General features: G+C 35.6%; 2 protein-coding genes and 1 pseudogene across 2 annotated transcripts in view; 1 reads left to right on the top strand and 2 right to left on the bottom strand.

Annotated features, from left to right (window-relative positions):
• LOC149486372 (thrombospondin type-1 domain-containing protein 7A-like) overlaps positions 1-10,615 on the top strand; it is an 82,849-nt gene extending 72,234 nt beyond the window's left edge. Inside the window, exons 16-29 of the mRNA XM_089697983.1 lie at positions 1,400-1,498; positions 1,726-1,826; positions 2,085-2,265; positions 2,445-2,606; positions 4,973-5,123; positions 5,593-5,746; positions 6,068-6,156; positions 6,326-6,468; positions 7,033-7,156; positions 7,339-7,512; positions 8,195-8,349; positions 8,615-8,748; positions 8,913-9,003; positions 9,169-10,615. Of these exons, the coding sequence (XP_089554109.1) occupies positions 1,400-1,498; positions 1,726-1,826; positions 2,085-2,265; positions 2,445-2,606; positions 4,973-5,123; positions 5,593-5,746; positions 6,068-6,156; positions 6,326-6,468; positions 7,033-7,156; positions 7,339-7,512; positions 8,195-8,349; positions 8,615-8,748; positions 8,913-9,003; positions 9,169-9,211 (1,801 nt within the window). The 3' untranslated portion in view covers positions 9,212-10,615. The remainder of the gene's footprint in view (positions 1-1,399; positions 1,499-1,725; positions 1,827-2,084; positions 2,266-2,444; positions 2,607-4,972; positions 5,124-5,592; positions 5,747-6,067; positions 6,157-6,325; positions 6,469-7,032; positions 7,157-7,338; positions 7,513-8,194; positions 8,350-8,614; positions 8,749-8,912; positions 9,004-9,168) is intronic.
• A 422-nt stretch (positions 10,616-11,037) lies between these two features.
• Positions 11,038-18,005, bottom strand: LOC149486370 (uncharacterized). Its single transcript, XM_089697794.1, has 9 exons — positions 17,666-18,005; positions 16,959-17,105; positions 16,758-16,829; positions 16,602-16,682; positions 16,216-16,342; positions 15,815-16,001; positions 14,713-14,886; positions 14,379-14,451; positions 11,038-11,202 (listed from the first exon to the last, which is right to left on the bottom strand). The coding sequence occupies exons 1-9, from the start codon at positions 17,711-17,713 to the stop codon at positions 11,038-11,040; spliced, it is 1,074 nt and encodes a 357-aa protein (XP_089553920.1). The 5' UTR covers positions 17,714-18,005.
• On the bottom strand, positions 11,866-14,007 carry LOC149486371 (NADH-ubiquinone oxidoreductase 75 kDa subunit, mitochondrial pseudogene; annotated as a pseudogene).
• Positions 18,006-18,884: the final 879 nt, after the last annotated feature.

The following is an 18,884-nucleotide window of genomic DNA, read 5'->3' as shown; positions in this document are numbered from 1 at the left end:
TCTTGTTAACACGATAGCGACCGAAATACTTTACTAATCGAGTCTTTTTTTTTCTCTTACGCTTGAGTATGCTCAGGAATAGAACCCTTTCATTTTTCAGGGTCTGATTCGATGTGGTTTAATTGTTATTAAATAAACAAAAATAATAATTAATAAATATTTATTAAAAAAAAATTATGAGGCGTGCACTTTTGGATTTTCCAAATTATATTTCACCATTATTGAGGTCAATGTCTACGCATAGTAAAGTGATGAATAGCTTTCCAGATTAATTTCAAAATTAATAAGTTGGATATTATTCACGTATTCGATAATCAAGATTTTAATCTTTATAAAAATGAAAAGGCCAGTAGATTGTTAGGTTTTCTTAAAAGAAACACAAAATGCTTTAAATCAAAGACCAAAATTTTACTCTTTAATTCATTAGTTAGAAGCCATTTAGAATATGCAAGTGTAGTTTGGAATCCGTTCTATGCTGTTCACTCTCAAAGAATTGAAAACATTCAGCGTATATTTACCAGACATATAGCTTTCCTTTCACCAGGAATTTCACACAGATCGCCTTATGAATATCGATTATCACATTCTTCAAAATGATTTCACTTCGTAATCGTAGAATCGTAGATTGTTGCGCGATACTATGTTCCTGTTTAAAATCCTCAGAAATATAAATCATAGCCCGCAAATCTTAAGTCTAGTTAGGTTTGCTGTTCCAAATAAATTACCACGTTATCCTGTTTTTAAAGTTTTTGACCTTCCAAATTATCGTAATAATGTTGGTAGAAACTCTCCAGTAACTCGTATATGTAGTACTTTTAATGACCTATGTAAGTCGTTGGGTGGTATAATAGACATAAATTTTGATTCACTTGTAGTTTTTCGCAAAAAAATTACTAAATTCTTGTTTGGTACAAAAATTCAGTAAAAAAAAATGTTTAACGATTTACATATTTATTTTTATTTTTGTAATTAAATTTATTTATTAAGCACTTAAAATAACAGTAACGTAATTATATGTATAAGTTTTCTTGTGCATACCTGTAATTGGTGAACATTAATATTCGTTAGTTGTTAAGATCTAATTGTTATAATTTTTATGTGTACTCTGTTGGTATGTCTAAATAAATAAATAAATAAAATAAATAAATAAAAATTTCACCATGATTTCATATTAACAAAAAAGACATTAGAGTAAGATTTTCAGTGATTAACAGTGAATTTTTATTTTCGAAAAAAAAATCACTGAACCTTTATAAACTACGTAATTAATGTTTATGCAAATGTTAGCTATAATTAATTATTAGTTTACTGCCAATTTAGTATGAAATTATGTCACCGTTTAAATATATTATGAGTAATTGAATTCAATATTTATTAATTAAAATAATATTAATAACAGGTATTTAGATGCATCGGACCCCGACATTCCGGCTTGCGTGTGCAAAAACGTTAGCTTGGAACTGTTACCTGCTGACTCCGATTGCATTCTTCCATCTGGGTAAGATATATTTTATTTATTTGTATAATAATTATTCTAATTATAATTGTATATTTTATAATGTTGTTCTCTTATTATTCGCAACATACGCATAACCTACGAATTTAATTTAGTATTATATTCTTAAAACTCTACACCAATGCTCTACATTGTAGATTCTACAACTATGCTCTATAATTAATGACGATTATTTTCGACAAAAATATATTAAATCATTATTGTAATAGGATGGAATGTGGAGAGGGAAGGTCACTCCGAGCTGCCCGCTGTATGGTCGCCGGTAGAGATGTACCAATGGATGTATGCAAGAAGTTCCATCCACTTACAGGTACATTTACAATTTATTTCTTACGAATGAATTTATTTTTGATTTTTTATCGAAAACATGTTTAATTAGAATTAACATATAAAGTTTTTATAGGAACATAGGAATTTTTACAATAAAACAAATCGTTTCAACCTTTTTTTATGTCGAATTCATTTTAAGTACCTTTTGTGAATTGAGATTTAGGAATCCACACATTTCGAGGACTTCCACGTCCAATTCTGTATTTACTGCAGCTAAATTTCTTTTCTAATTACATAGGGCCCCGCCGGGTCCGGGAAGCGTCCACCGACGGTTTCACATACGACACTGAATTCGGCTCGCTCCTCCGCGGCACGTGTAGTGTGCGGTGCGCGCGCGACTGTACCGCGGGGCCCTGGGCCTCGTGGGGCCCCTGCGCGTCAGAGCCGGGATCCAAAGCGGCCTTCCGGTTCCGTACTAGGTGAGTTTGAGCTTACGAATGGAATGTGTGTCGTTTTATTTTCTTAGACAAATAGTTTTTAAATATATGCCACAAATATTTAAAACAAGCCCAAAATTTGGTACCTACGTCGTATTCCCGCACGAAATAAACAAGGAGTTGATCAACACTAATTATTGTTTTTTATTTGTATGTAACAGAGAAGTGATCGAGGAAGGTTCAGCTGGTGGACGCGAGTGTGGTGCGACACTGCAGCGCGCCACGTGCACCGAGCTGGAGCCGCGCTGGCGCGTGGGCAGCTGGGACGTGTGCGCGCCCGACCGCACGCTCTGCGGGCCCTCGTACATCAAGCGGGACGTGGCGTGAGTACTGGTTGCTATGGTTACGGTTAACAGAGAAGTGAAAAAAGAATCGACTGCACGGCGCGGCAGTGTAAATGTAATAGTATTTGTAGCTGAACCTGCGGTTCTATTAAGAGGAAATCTTAATTTTTATGTGTCTACGGGATTGCAATCACTATTGCAATCACATATGATCATGATTGATTGAAATGTTCTTCAAGAACTATATACCATGTGCCCATACCGTGTAAAAGTACGCTTAACCGATAACGCATCATGCATAATATGCCAAATAATACTTTTCTATAGCATGTGTCTATTTAATTAGCCTGCAGAGCCTGCAATCTCCACTAGCCTAATGAAATTTTGCCATTATTAACATTCGGCAGTTAATGATGGACCTCTGCTTAAGTTTCCTGTATAAATATTACTATTTCCTACTGCCCTCAAAGACCTTAGGCCGATCAGTATTCTCCCCTACCTTTCAAAGATCTTAGAGCGAGTTGTCTACAACCAAGTCACTAAGTACTGTGAATTAAATAATATCTTGCCGGAGTACCAGTCAGGTTTTAGAAAACTGCTAGCACCTGCACTGCTTTGATTGATGTTGTGGATAACTTGCTCTCTGCACGCGACAATGGCCAGCCATCGATTCTAACCCTGCTCGATTTTTCTAGGGCCTTTGACTGTATAAATATTTCTCTTCTTCTCTCAAAGCTTAATTTCTATGGTTTCAATCCTATTTCTTCATCTTGGTTTGATAGCTATCTTCGCCAACGTCACCAAAGAGTAATGCTGGTTAAAGGTGACGGAAACAGAGACTTTTCTTCGCTGGTGCCTGTCAATAGAGGAGTTCCCCAGGGCTCCATTCTCGGTCCTCTTTTATTTATAATATATACGGCAGATATCACCTCTTGCATACATAACTCCCAATATCATTTATATGCCGATGATTTGCAACTTTACATGCCTGTTGATAGAGATCGAATAGAAGAATGCACCAGGAAAATGAATGAGGATTTGGAACGCATATCTGACTGGTCTCGCAAAAACTCGTTGGTTCTAAATCCATCCAAGTCTAAATATCTTGTTATTGGCTCTAAGAAGCAAGTCTCTAATTTGGTCACAGCTGATCCTACTGTTTTTGTAAACTCCACTCCTATAGAGCGGGTTACAGTTGCTCGTAACCTGGGCATCGATTTTGACGGCCAGTTAAGGTTCGAAAATTATGTCACTAATTTAGTTAGCAATTGCTTTTATAGACTCAAAGTGCTTTACAATATTCGACCTTTCTTGAGTGTTGACCTACGAATAAGGTTGTGCGAAAGCATCGTACTTTCTAAATTAAATTACGCTCTCCCTGTTTATGGACCTTGTCTAACGGCAAAAGTGCAGCGTCTTATTCAGAGAGTGCAAAACTCCTGTGCCAGATTTTGCGTGACAATCCCACCCAGGTCTCATGTCACCCCTTTTCTTAATAGCATAAAGTTTTTAAAAATGAAAGGTCGGCAAGATTTATTATTGGCTTGCCTTTTATTTGATACGATCCATACAAAGCAGCCTGGATATCTGTACACAAAACTATTATGGCGTAAGGATACTAAAAGGGGTGAAATAAGAAGTGGAACTCAAGATTTGTCCATCCCCCAACATAAAACTACCGCCTTTCGTGGGTCATTTAAATATAATGCGACGAAATGTTGGAACAACATACCACCTCCAATAAAAAAACTCAAGTGCAAATCCAACTTTCGTCGCACTTACAAATCACTACTGCTCAAATTACAATCATCATAATTTTATTTCCTTTCACTATACGTATCCAAACTTATAAATTAACACATTATACATACATACATACCTACCTATATACCTACATATAAATACTGATTTTACTTGACCAAATATATCTATTCTACTGCTTATATATTATTATTATTACACATTTATTATTTCTTTACATTCATAATTAATTATTCTATTTTTATTATACTTATATATACCTACTTGATTGGAGGCGCAAACTATTCATCTGGGTATCTGGCAGAATTATCAGCGTTGTGGAGCTTGCTCCCACAACACTATGCTGAGCCAGGGCCTAATTGCAGCCAGCGCGCAACACAGATAATACATTCGTGTACTTTTTTAACTATAAGTGTAACTAATAACTGTAAGTGTTGTAAATTCCTTATAATTTTGTGTTATTTTATGTCTGTTTTCCTTTTTTTGTATCGTGTATTATTATGTATGTTCTGTTGGTTGCAATAAATCTTTTGTATTGTATTGTATTGTATTATATTACTTACTATAATAAAACTAAAGCCTTTCCTCCTTAATATTAATCATGTATGTAAAACCACTTCGCAACTAACACGCTAACACGACAGGTGCGTGGACGGGCAAGGCACCAAACTGGACGACTCTGTGTGCGAAGCGTCTGGTGCCGGCGTGACACCGGACCGCGTGTCGACGTGCCACATGCCGTGCCCTGCGGACTGCGTGCTTAGTCCGTGGTCTGAGTGGAGCCCTTGTGAGATGGTAATGGTCTTTTTGATATTGACTTAAAGACACTTTTGATTGGATTATCTTAATGTTATTAGGCAGTAGATTTGCAATTGCAAATGTTAACTTTATTAAATTACATTTTTCAGATAAAACAATCTTTCTAAAGCGTTTTTTACAATGGGAGTTACAATTTTTAAACGACTTAAAAAAAGGAGGAGGTTATCAATTCGGCTGGTATTTTTTTATAAGATTATTTGCTAAAAGTACAATTTATGATAAAAAAATAATAATTTTAAACCTTTTATTTCACAAGCAATTACTCTTCTTTCTTCGGATAAATACCTTTTCTAATTAACCTCTCGACGTATAGAATGGTGGGACTTATTATACGTAGAGCCTGTACTATTTTTGATATCATTTTCCCATGTTACTCATTTTGCATAATCGCACATCACCACAAACATTTTATTTTCCTCCATATCACAATCCGGCTTATCCTCAGACGAAATGGGGCGGGCGTCGCGACCGCACACGCGTGGTCCTGCGTCCCGCGGAAGCTGGCGGCATGCGTTGCTCGCCGCTCGTGGCTGCTGAGCCGTGCGAGCCGCTCGCATACGCGTGGCACACCGCGCCCTGGGACGACTGCCAGCCATTAGGTATCTATAAAAAAAAGCTACTAACAATATATAAAATTAACTAATGTATCGGTGATCGACACTTATCTATTTTCATGAAAATAAATTGTTATTTATTTTCATAAGTTTAAAATGCAATAAAACAACATCAAGAGCTTACTAGCGAGATGCGAATTCGCATAAACGATATGCTGCAAATCCTTCCTAGGGGATTAAGTATTGAAATTTGAAAGCTAGCTGCTAATGTGCTAACGAATAAATAATTTAGTGCTATTTAATTAATGGAATACGCTGAAAAGCCACGGACGTCATTTAAATAATTTATGTAAATTTAAATTTCAGGGGGCTCTCCATGTGGAGAAGGGACCAAGAGAAGAGCCGTGCGTTGCTTGCGTAGTGATGGAGTTTTTGTGAACGATACCTTCTGCCCTGTAAGACATTGTTTATAGATCTACAAATATACAAATATATTTTCCACCCGCAGCTTTTCTCGCGTAGCCTTTGTCACTCTGTAACCCTAACTAATTTTTCTTGCAAGTCAACCACAGTCATTGTAAAGTTGCAGCGTCTTTGTTTTTAATAATAAAAATAATATATCAGAATGCGACCGCGAGCGAGGCGCGCGAGTCGTGGTGCTACGTGCCGTGTGGCGTGGACTGCGAGGTAGGCGAGTGGGCCGCGTGGGACACAAGCGCCTGCTCCTGTGGGGACGCCTCCACCGCGAGGCACATGCGCCGCACAAGGTATAATTACAATAATGATTACAGAACAATAAAATCATAATGTATTAGGTTTCTTCCCGGCTTTTGTTTGGTAAATAATGTTTTTTTGTGCTTTACGATTCAAATATATAAGACTTTATGACGTACAAAGACTCACAAGCACGCAAATAGATGTAGCAAAACTGCCTTCGCGTGTACTAGGTAGAACTTTCTAATGAACGATACAACAGACATTGGACATTACTACTGCGAAATAAGGTGATAATTTCAATTCTTGAAGTGAAAACTTCTTTAGCGGCGTTGAGCACTTTTTCTGTAATGGGTATAAAATCTTAAACTCGCGTCAGGACACGTTACCTGATCGAAAAAGCGTAAGACGGATACCATTCCAAAATATCAAACATGCTCAACGTTAATAATCAAGTTTTCACTTCTGCCGGCACTCCCAGAGTGCAACCCATCTTTTTTTTTAGGTATGAACGCTGTTCGTACACTTTTGGACAAACTTTTCATATGCTTCATAACAAAATCTAGTCGAATAAATAAATGTTTGAGTTTAATGTACGTGTTTTTACGATATCGCAGACAACACCTAAGCTCAGCGGTGTGGCCTGGACGAGCTTGCCCGCCCACTGAGCAGCGCGCGCCGTGCCCACGGGAGCCATGCTTGCGACTCGTTGCTAGACCTATGCTGGGTTGCCATGTGCAGGTAAATTATTAATTAATGGGAACTTTAATAAATCGTAAATGTCTATTTCTGTTCTTTCAAAAATATTCACGTTTTATTAAATTTTGTTCGAACAAATTCCTATTTAAAACATGTTCTAAATTGCATTTCGAATAGCATTATAAGTATTATTTAATTTAAATTTTGTTCTTATGTTTGTACAGACGTCATCCGGTGAAGAAGCGGAAGGAGCCTGTGGTTGGGGGGTGCGAGTATCTCACGCGCGCTGCGAGCTCGCCAGCGTGTCGGACGAGCCGCTCGCGGACGCGTTCCTGGAGCCGTGGCGCTGCTCCACCGCGCTGCCGGGACGCATTGTAGCACCGCCGCTGCAGCACCAGGTGATTATTGGCAACAAAAGGCAGTGCGGATTTCGCACAAATCATCTCTATATTTTATACTAGTGGTCCGCCCCGGCTTCGCCCGTGGTACCTACATGTTTAAACTATCCTATCTCTCAAGTTGGATCGAACTGCACATGGTGTGCGAATTTTATTATAATCGGTTAAGTGGTTTAGGAGTCCATTGAGGACAAACATTGTGATACGAGATTTATATACATATAGATAAGATTACGTCCAGAATCGTAAGCATTTAACCACAGGCAATTTAGGTTTATCAACTCATAGTTAATGATAACCGAGATAGCAAAAAACATTTCATTATTGCCTACAATACCTATTATTGAAGGGCAGCTATAAGAAAAAATAAAGTCAAGCAATTTTTATACGCATTTACTACCCACGCCATATATACGGTATATATGGCTGGTATATAATATACCTGACTTGACATTTCAATCATGTAACCAACACTGCAGTAAGCTGTAGGAATCCATTTTTTCGTTACCTACCTTTTAATACTTATCCGAGTATTATTTCATTTCATCTATATCTAGGTATAAGTTTTAGGCTTATGAAAAAATCTCACAACCTAGCTACAAAACTGTTCACTAATAAAGCAAACCGCAACTGCCCATTCACTAAAAATTATACATTTCAATATATTTAACATTTATTCCAGGAGGATGAACTATGTGAAGTGGAATGTGGGTGCAACGAGTCGGAGCTGGGACAACCGGGCCCCTGGGGCTCGTGGGGCCCGTGCCGCGGCGGGGCTCGATCTCGCACACGACAACTGTTGGTACCGCCGCGACGCGCTTGCCGGACTTCTTCCAGGTATGTATTAAGAATGTTTAGGGCTTTACAATTTAAAAGAAAAGAAAAATTGAAAAATATATTTTTATTTGAACATATTTCAATATCTTCTCATTATGTATTTTATGTGAATGATTTGAAATCGAAATTTGAAAATCAAAAAGTTTTCGCTTACTTTGTTACTGAAGAACATCCCTTGATATGAAATTAGATGACGTTGTGAGAAGCTTATTAATATCATTCGTTTTGAAAATTAATTAACTTAACATTTTGTAAAAATGCATAGATACGTGACGATCGAGTGGGCCAACTGCAGCGGCGACGCGGACGAGATCCCCGACCTGCTCGCGGTGGAGCCGCGCGAGGACAAGCCGCGCCGCGCCGTGCACGAACGGGAGGTGTACCATGACGGATATATCGGTAAGATACGGCACGACTTTCTACGGCAAAGAAAAATTAGTATAGATTCATCATAGGTTAAATTACCTACTAACTATAGATAATCTTATCGTTACTGGCCAGTATGGTCTACAATACTCAAGCCTTTTTTTGGATACTTACTATTCTTTTTTTTATCTACACAGAGGGAAGCACATCGCTTTTGGCTGTGGTGTGGACTGCCACTATTATACTAAGCTTATACGGGGCGTTCATGCTTTATCGCGGACTTCTTAGGTAAGAGTTTTAACAATAACCTATTTTATATATTTTGTTTTATTATTAATTTGTAAATGATTTTTTTTCAAAGATCCGTTCTAGTTTTATTTATTATGGTTTTGCTATCTGTATTTTGAAATAAAGTGTTAAGAATGAATCAAATTAATATTGATGAATTAACAGGTGTCTACGAAGCCGTCGGATGAAGACAATCACCAAAGTGTAAACGGGCAGGAATGCTATGTTGGCAGCTTTATGTTAAACAACTACGACACAATTGCTAATTTCACAGTAATTTAACTGTTAACAATGATACCAAAGTTTCCGTTTTGTTATTGTGTACGCACCAAAAATTGTTTTTTGATAGTTATTAAAGTCTAGTATAGTGTTTGTTATTTATTTGCTATAACCGTGTTTGTTAAATGAAAGTGGTCCGAGAGCGGTTCCTTGAGGCATCCCAATTACCAAATCATATCAAAATGTGTATCACTAAATTACAAAGTAGCCAACGCACTATCTTATAATAAATAATTCGTAAATTTACAATTTTAACATCAGCAATCAGTCTGTCCGCGAGAGTGCTTCCATGTTTTTAAAATGTATTTGAAAATGCTTTAGACAAATTTTGCTAACAAGCAAAATTCGCCGCATTGTTCGGGCTTTTTGGATTGACAATATTACTAGCTGTAGCTACATTGATACATTGTAGCTTAGATTTGGTCGAAATCGATATTGAAATTTTAAAACAAGATAGAAAGAGCGTTTTCAAAATATAGAACACAGATTTTCTGTTCTGTGAAAATGATTTTAAAAGACACGTATAAGTCATGTATAAATGATTTAATCTCAAATAGATTTGAAAATGTATAATTATTGACAATATAGTCATAGTCTGAGTTGCATTTTATTGTTGTATCTATCGTATAATTTCTTATTCCATATACATAGGGCAAGTAGCGACCAAGTAAGACGTGACACATCATACCACATATCAACATTTTAATATTCGTCTTAAATCTTGTAGTTCATCTGCAACGTATTCTAGTCCATTGCGGAGATTTCCGATGCTTACAAAGTTTCAACCCGAGCTTTGTCGCACAAAAATATTGTACTTGATAGTTTTAAGCCCTATTATTAATCGTACTATTGAAGATCATACTCATCATATAACAATTTTTGTAGATTTTGCATTTAAGGCCATGTATTGTGTACGAGTATTTATATCGTGAATGTGTTCTTAATTACTTCAACTGTCTACTTTTCTACTCTTTCTAAATCTTTTCGTCTCTCTTCTTTCCTTTCTATTGCTTATTTATTTTCATATGCTTAAAGATAAAACACTTTGTTTATTTGAGTACGGGTATGACTATCACCTACTTCTTGTTCCTTCATGACAATATAGAATTAATTGAATATTTCTATTATGATAAGTACATTTACTTTATTGTTATCACAGTTTCAAGCTTTGTCTGTCCTTTCACACTTCTCTTCCATCTGAATTTCGCCCTACAATCTATATATTATAACCATAACATTATAAGATATTGATGTGAAACATGTTAGTTAAGGGATCGTGTTAGACAATACAATATTTGATATTTAATAAAATTTGATTGTGTTTTTGTAAAAATGTGTTTTATTTATTACATCCTTTACACACATCCTAATGAATAAGCTGCCGTTGCCGTAGCCGTTGTTTATTGGGCTTGACTATTCACGGTTTTTCATTTTCAGCACTGACTCCTTTTTTGTTAACGATCAAAATTAATATAAAATGTTTGATCATCCACCAGTCGATTGACAACGATAATCGACAAAATAATTTTAATTAATTAGGGATGTAAAGGGAAAATAAAAGAAAGATTTCCTCAGTTGTAGCACAGAATACTTAATAACTTAACCTAACTTAACTAACGCTAGTTGTTGGTAAACAAATTTTCCAAATGATACTTATTTCGAGTCCATTCTTCGTAGGAGCTGTACCTATAACCTGATCAAAAACAATGAGATGAACAAATATTGTTAGAGTTAAATAAATATTGTCAAACTAATTTAAAAACATTTATTTTGCTGCGTTTTATTATCTACATTCATATATTGCATTTCAGCCAAGCCCTGTCGTATGATAGTGTTCACTCGTAACACTCGAAGTTCCCGCCTCTTCTCGACCAGATCCTTTTCAGCAGCAACCAAATTGTCCACGTTATTTAACAGTACCTGATGAATGTAATAAGAAGGAATTAACCTATAAACATATTGCGTTTGTGACTGCAAGATAATGACAAAAGAAAAATTAAAAACTATCATGCTCATGGTTAAATGGTTTTGTCGTGTTCCATTCGTTGGGTAGGTAATAAATATAATTTTTTGTAACTTGACAATTTCGTGATATAAAATATCTACATTATTAACATAACACCTGCCATCCATACTAATATTATAAATGCGAAAGTAACTCTGTCTGTCTGTCTGTCTGTTACTCAATCACGCCTAAACTACTGAACCAATTTTCATGAAATTTGGTATAGAGATATTCTGATACCCGAGAAAGGACATAGGATAGGTTTTATACCGGAAATCCTACGGGAACGGGTTTTTCTTTGAAAACGCGGGCGAAGCCGCGGGCGGAAAGCTAGTATTAAATAAAATAAAGATCGGCCCAGATAATACACAACATTAATTTTTAAGAATAAGAAAATGTAGGTATATTATAATAAGACAGTCATCGTGATTATTCTTCAGAAAGTGTGAAAGAAACTGGAAGAAAAATAATTTATAATTTCTATTTTCTTCATAAAAGTCTGCGATTTTTTTTTCAATAATTAAAACGCTATTTATACAAATATAAAAATATATTTAACATAATAATAAATATGATGAAACACGATATCACTAATTGGCAGCATAATCTGAACACTTATATTCTGCAACGGCTTTCATAGCCTTAAGCATCGTGAGAGAGTTACAAGTATAGATATTTGAACAATAATAGTCTTGTAACTCCTTCATTGCTACATTTACAGGGCCACCTGCTGCTTTGCCTTGCTCAATTATGGACGGCACCAATTCCGCGAATAACTTATGTTGATATGGTCCAAAATTAACAAAATTTGGACTTATTTGTGCCATTCTACAACATAGAGTAATTGCGTCACTGTAGAATAAACAAATTCCGCTATACTCTGCTAAAGCTCTAATTATTTTCCAATCGTAACGAGCTTTGCCAGGCGGTGTAACAGCAGGCATCGCGAATTGACTGCGACACTCCATATTCAAAAACGTACCACCTGATTCTGTGAAGGCACAGCCTGGCAAAATTATATTTGCAATCTCTGATCCCACATCTCCTTGAAAGCCAATATATATAGTTGTTGAATCTTTTGGTGGCTTCGATTTGTAAAATATGTCATCCGCTCCTAATGATATTATTACACTCGGGCAAATCGTTTGCATTGCTTTCAATGCGCCTGGTTTCCATCCACATTCAAGCGCAGCAGCAAAACTAGCTTCTCTTGTTACAACATTCAACACTCCCCATTCTTTGTCACCTTTAAAACCTGACGCCAAGTTATATAAACTACTCATAATCACACCAGCATTCTGCGATTCCAACTGATCTATTCCAACAAATATTAAAGGCATTTTAGCACTTTTAAAAATATCCTTTGCTTTTGATATTGAATTTACATCTTGGCCGATATAATTAACATAATAATTATATTCACATTGTGGTCCAATTACGTATATATCACACTCATTGTGTGTGTAGGCTAATCTTATCCAAGTATTCAATATTGGGGCTTCGAATCGAGGATTTGTCCCCACTAATAGGATTTTATCAGCTTTTGCTACATCATTCATTTTAACATTTAACGAATAACTTGCTCTCAAATCAATATTTCCATTTAAATGCATTAAATCCCTTTCTATATACGTGTTTTCACAACCAAGTATATTCAAATAATCCTTTGCGACTACTAAAGTTTCCGCGTTACAGTATGGCCCTGCAATCGCCATTATTTTACCAGGACTTACAGATCTTATCGCAGAAGCGACTAACTTGAGGGCGCATTTCCATTCAATAGGAATTAAACAATTATCACTACGTGTCATGGGTGATACTAATCTTTGCATTTCCAAAGAATCGATAGACCACCTGCCCTTATCAGAAACCCATTCTTGATTGATTTCTTCATGTTCCCGAGGTAAAACTCTCAGAACTCTATTAAACCGATAATTCAATACTATATTAGTACCTGTTGCGTCAGTTACATCTATCGAGTTTGCTTTTTTTATCTCCCACGGTCTTGCTTTAAACATATAAGGGATAGCTGTCAGAGCTCCAACGGGACAAAGATCTATAATATTTCCTGACATTTCAGAAAGAAACATTTTATCTACATATGTTCCAACTAGCATATCAGTGCCTCGTCCAGTTGTGCCTAGGACATCCATACCGCATACTTGAGAAGCAAATCTGATGCATCTTGTGCATTGAATGCAGCGCGTCATTTCAGTACGTATGAGAGGTCCTAAATATTTGTCCTCAACGGCTCTTTTACCTTCGAAATGAATATCAGTAAATCTACTACGATCATTGCCAAACTTCATGGACAAATCCTGTAAATCACATTCACCTCCTTGATCGCATATCGGACAATCAAGTGGATGATTAATTAAAAGGAATTCCAAAACGCTCTCTTGAGCTCTCTGCGTGATGTCTGTATTCGTCCACACCTTCATATTTTTCATTATAGGCATAGCACATGCTATTTGTGGTTTAAACATACCTTCCACTTCTACTAAACACATTCTACAATTCCCTGCTATTGATAACCTGTCGTGATAACAAAAGGTCGGTACAGCTACTCCTTCTCTGCGGAGCGCTTGCAATATCGTAAAATGTTTTGGAACTGAAACAGTTTTTCCATTTATAAATATTGGGACGTCATCAGATTTCGTCCTTTTTTGTATTTTATTCATAACGTTACGATTCAAGAGTTTGTTTAAAATTCGTAACATTTTGATGATATTAAAATATTAATTTTAACGAAATAAGTTTGACAGGCGAAATATTGGATGACCTAAACGCTAAAATGAGTTTGCATTGAAAAGGTTTAAATTAACTTTTAAAAGACGCAGTAACAGAAATCCAAAATACTTTGCAAAGCTTTGCAACAATAAACGTAAATTCCCACATTTCCTGAGAACATGACTCATTTAATGGGGTAGACCGTGTACAATTGTATTTGCATTTTATTTACATTACAAATAGATCATCTAAACTTCTAAAGTAACTTCAAGGTAACTTTAGTACATTCAGATTGCAATACATCTCCAACCCGGAATATGTTATATGTACATACATAATGTACCCGGAATATATAATGTACCTTGTGAATTGAAGAAACCAGTTGAATTAAAGCTTTCTTGAATTGAACGAAGGTTTCAGTTGCTCTTTGGTACCTGTTAAAAAATTGTATTTGTGATCAGACCAAGGATCAGACTAAGAGAGTTGACAGATTTAAAATAAAAAATTTGATCAGTTCTGAATTTGGCAATTAACCGGTAATGTATAAAATTATTTCAGTATACGTATCTCTATCTACACAAACTCCCAAACATATAATTAAATTAACAAAAGAAGAAAAAAATATTAATAAATAATTCTAAACAGCATCTACATTAAAACATACACAATATATACCCACATCAAACAACACTTACCTATGATCATGAAAAGTATCAGTGAACGCGTAATCAAGGGCCAAACGGAAGGTCCTTGCAGCCCTTGGCGCAGCTCGAGCGACGAGCACGCGACGGGCACTTCGCTCTAGACACCGCGCGTGTACGAGCTCGCTACACGCGTGTGCGCACGATTGGGTGCGCTCCCAACCACTTCTATACCCCAAATTATGTGAATAAGTTCTTGAATTCTTAGTTTTTATTACAAAAATGTAATATCCAAACTCCAACATTATAAATGTGTATATTTGTAAGTAACGCATAATAAAAAGTCAATTGGAATGTCTGCGTAACCTGAGCACTCCGTTGTAAGCCACGCGCTACAAGCTCGCTGCAAGCAACCGCGCATGAGTAGGTGCGCTCCCAACCACTTATGTAACCGGGATTATAACTTTTAGTCATGTTATAATACAAAGTAATAATTTGGAAAATCCAAAAGTGCACGCCTCATAATTTTTTTTAATAATTATTTATTAATTATTATTTTTGTTTATTTAATAACAATTAAACCACATCGAATCAGACCCTGAAAAATGAAAGGGTTCTATTCCTGAGCATACTCAAGCGTAAGAGAAAAAAAAAGACTCGATTAGTAAAGTATTTCGGTCGCTATCGTGTTAACAAGAAAATCCTCCGCACATACAGACACACGGACGTCCAAGACAGAACTTTTTTAAACTGTTTTTTAAATAGTTTAAATAACAAAAATGACATCAAAAATATCATGAATGTTAAAAATAGTGTTTTTTCTTAATATGACTGTGTGTGTATGTTTTATCTTACAAGTGCAATGTATGATACATAAAGACATTTTAAGTTTGAAAAATCAGATGTTTTGCGCGAAGTGACAGTAGTACCCACCTCAACGCTTCGCTTATGAGGCGTGCAATATAAGAGTCTGTTTGTAAAGTCGAAATATGTATTTGTAAGCTTTTTTACTAAATATACTGAATGCATAATATTTATGACAACGTGTATTTTAATCTCATGCCTGAAACCCTTGTGACCTTATCCTTGAAGTTAGCTTATATTTTAAAGTGCATTAGGAAAACCGCTCAAATTTTCATAAGTATTTCCAACTTACTTTCCAATAGACGCCATTTTCCAAGCTGGTAGTGCGTCATCTAGCAACCGTAGCGCATTTTGTACGTAATCAGCGGCCGCGCGTAATCTCACGCTCACTGAAGCAAGCGCGTCGCGTAATTCCTTACATCGGGTTACTGCTCTCTCTAGGGATGAGCCAGGTCGAGTTTTGTTGAACCAAATTGAATCTACGAGAATGTAGATTTACATTATATGCTTTAAGATTGGTGGAAGATTGTGGAAGGTAGTTTTATGCGTTTGTTGAAATGTGAATTTATATATTTTTCATAACCGCATTTATAGCTACTGTAATTATAAGTATAACCAACTATTAAGACACTGTATCGAAATACTTAACTAAAAAAATAATATGTATGCAATTCAGTCTAAAATAAAAATTACCTAAAAGCTGACGATATTTCGTGTGTAAAGTTTTTAATTGCTCCATCCGAGTCTGTAGCAGCTGACTCTCCTGCTGCAACTCTTTTTGTCTGACTTTCAGCCACTTTAATTCGAAACGGCGCATTTCCTAAAGTCAGAAGAACAATGTGTCATATTTTACTGTGGGCTGCATTATAATAACTAAATTTTATGCGCACCTGCCTAACTTTTTCTAGCTTTTATATTTATTTTAATAGAAATTAAAATAAAAATGTTTCTTACTTTGCTTCAAAAATGGACGATTTAAATTAGAAAAACGAATCACATTTTCCATAGACGATAAATAGGCATATTTCTAAGAACTATGTTTTACAAGTCTACGAAAAATTTAGATGCCTATTTGTTACCTTTCTGTTAACATTGGCGATGAAATCTTCATTTTCAGCTGCTAACAAAGGACGTCTATACAAGTCCAAACCTACTATAACCTAAAAGGGAAAAATGTTATAATATACATTCGTTTTTAGACAGGTACTTATTATTTATATTTTAAAATTGGTTACCTGATGCATTGTTTTTGCGTAGAATTCTTTATCAGGTGTTACAGCCTTGTCTATATCGTATTCCTTAAGTTCCTGAAATTCACAAAAAGTTATTAGCTCCAAAGTGAGTCTACATAACCATATAATCGATTATAAAATAATGGAGAAGATAAACTTTATCCTGAAGAAAATACTGGACTTATGTTTTAATTCCAAACTTACTATTTCAATGCTTTTCAATTCAGCCATTACCACGGCATGCCTTTGCATCGGGTATTGCTTCTCGCTATTGGCAATTTCTTCTTCAAGTCTATTTAACGCTGCAAGGACAGTTTCTTTGCTGTGTGATTGCATCCAGGAGCTGTTAGACTGATTAAAGTTTGGTTTTAAATATTGTTTATATTATGCAACTTACCTGAATGAAAAGGACTACGTTCTGATCTTTACAAGAAGAAATGTAGCAGAGTTTATTTTCAACTTCAACAAAAAATATGTTTCGCGGTTATACGTAATCAATTATCATTAGGTATAGGTATACAGTATACACTACACACACATATATCCTTTACTTTATTTTTTCTCTGTATGCTTATTTTGCTCGAACGACAGCGACTCCTCCGAATTCTCTACTTACCCTCTTTATTTTTTAAGCCTTTTATTTTCGCGCTAAAATACGTATATCGCAAATCGCAGTCAGTCCCAGGGCTGTTTTGGTGTAATTAGGTATATTACATTACGGTACCTACGCACACATCTTATTTCAAGTGGGTAGTGTTATTATAAGTAAGGATTAATTCATGTTATAACTTATAATGTTTAAGAAGAGAAGAGAATTTTTTAGAAGAAATTATAACAGCTAGCATGTAGCCTTCATGCAGCCATTAAATAATTAGAAGCTTAAATAATTGTAAGAATTGCTAAAAGCTCACATAAACCACTGAAGAATCCTTATCTTGAGAACTCGGAACGGAGCCCATACCATCCCACCTCTGTACCACGCCAATATTTAATAGTAACTGACAATATTTTCGTTTCTTTAACTAGTTCGTGTCAAGGACTTGTGTACGGTGATTCAAGCTGCTCGCTTTTGTTAGAAAACTAGAACTAATCACTAAGCAATGACTGGCACGGGGTTCGGGTGATAAGGCTGAGTAATTTTTTTATTTTCTCTTATAAAGGGTATCCGTGCTATACTTACACTTGCATACATGTATTGAATACACTTTTTTCACGGAACCTTGGCCTGATTACTGTTCAAACACATTTTGAATTAAAGTGGAAAAGTGTATATGTCGTGGCTATATCGTAGATTTGCTCATTTCATAAAATGATTGATCGTCGCATTTCATGATACGGCCAACATAGTTTGACCTGTGGTTTGACCAGATCGTTGAATCGTCAACGTTTCACGATTTTGTCATCCACATTTGGCCAGATCGTATAAAATATAGTCCATAAAATATTTAAAAAATTCAGAATATTTTAAGAACTTGTTTATTGTCATCAGTCATTTAAGTTAGTGCAGTGGCAGCGGTCGGCGAGTGCAGAAGCGAATCGCTTTTATGAAAAGAAACAATTATAATAAAAATTTGGAAAATCCAAAAGTGCAAGCCTCATAATTTTTTTTTAATAAATATTTATTAATTATTATTTTTGTTTATTTAATAACAATTAAACCACATCGAATCAGACCCTGAAAAATGAAAGGGTTCTATTCCTGAGCATACTCAAGCGTAAGAGAAAAAAAAAGACTCGATTAGTAAAGTATTTCGGTCGCTATCGTGTTAACAAGAAAAAGGATCCGCACATACAGACACACGGACGTCCAAGACAGAACTTTTTTAAACTGTTTTTTAACTAGTTTAAATAACAAAAATGACATCAAAAATATCATGAACGTTAAAAATAGTGTTTTTTCTTAATATGTGTGTGTATGTATTATCTTACAAGTGCAATGTATGATACATAAAGACATTTTAAGTTTGAAAAATCAGATGTTTTGCGCGAAGTGACAGTAGTACCCACCTCAACGCTTCGCTTATGAGGCGTGCAATAATATAGTAGGATAGGTATTTAAATATAGTTATAGGATTCTAGACGCATTTTTTCTTGAATATTAAGTATCTACAGTTTCCATAGTACTCGAAC

The sequence above is a fragment of the Colias philodice genome, chromosome 8 (genome assembly GCF_061535455.1).
Source record: "Colias philodice isolate Cphi_HAF_F1 chromosome 8, ilColPhil1 Martin Lab GWU primary, whole genome shotgun sequence".
Classification (NCBI taxonomy): domain Eukaryota; kingdom Metazoa; phylum Arthropoda; class Insecta; order Lepidoptera; family Pieridae; genus Colias; species Colias philodice.
This window is presented reverse-complemented; position numbering and strand designations above follow the sequence as displayed.

Bases quoted from the DNA above. Each gene is read 5' to 3' on its own strand.
- LOC149486370 (XM_089697794.1), bottom strand. From the start codon at position 17,713: ATGGGCTCCGTTCCGAGTTCTCAAGATAAGGATTCTTCAGTGGTTTAT. The intron at 16,002-16,215 runs GTAATTTTTATT...ACATTCTCGTAG, and splicing joins GAAATATCGTCAGCTTTTAG to ATTCAATTTGGTTCAACAAA. The intron at 11,203-14,378 runs GTACATTATATA...TACATTCATCAG, and splicing joins TGGTTTCTTCAATTCACAAG to GTACTGTTAAATAACGTGGA.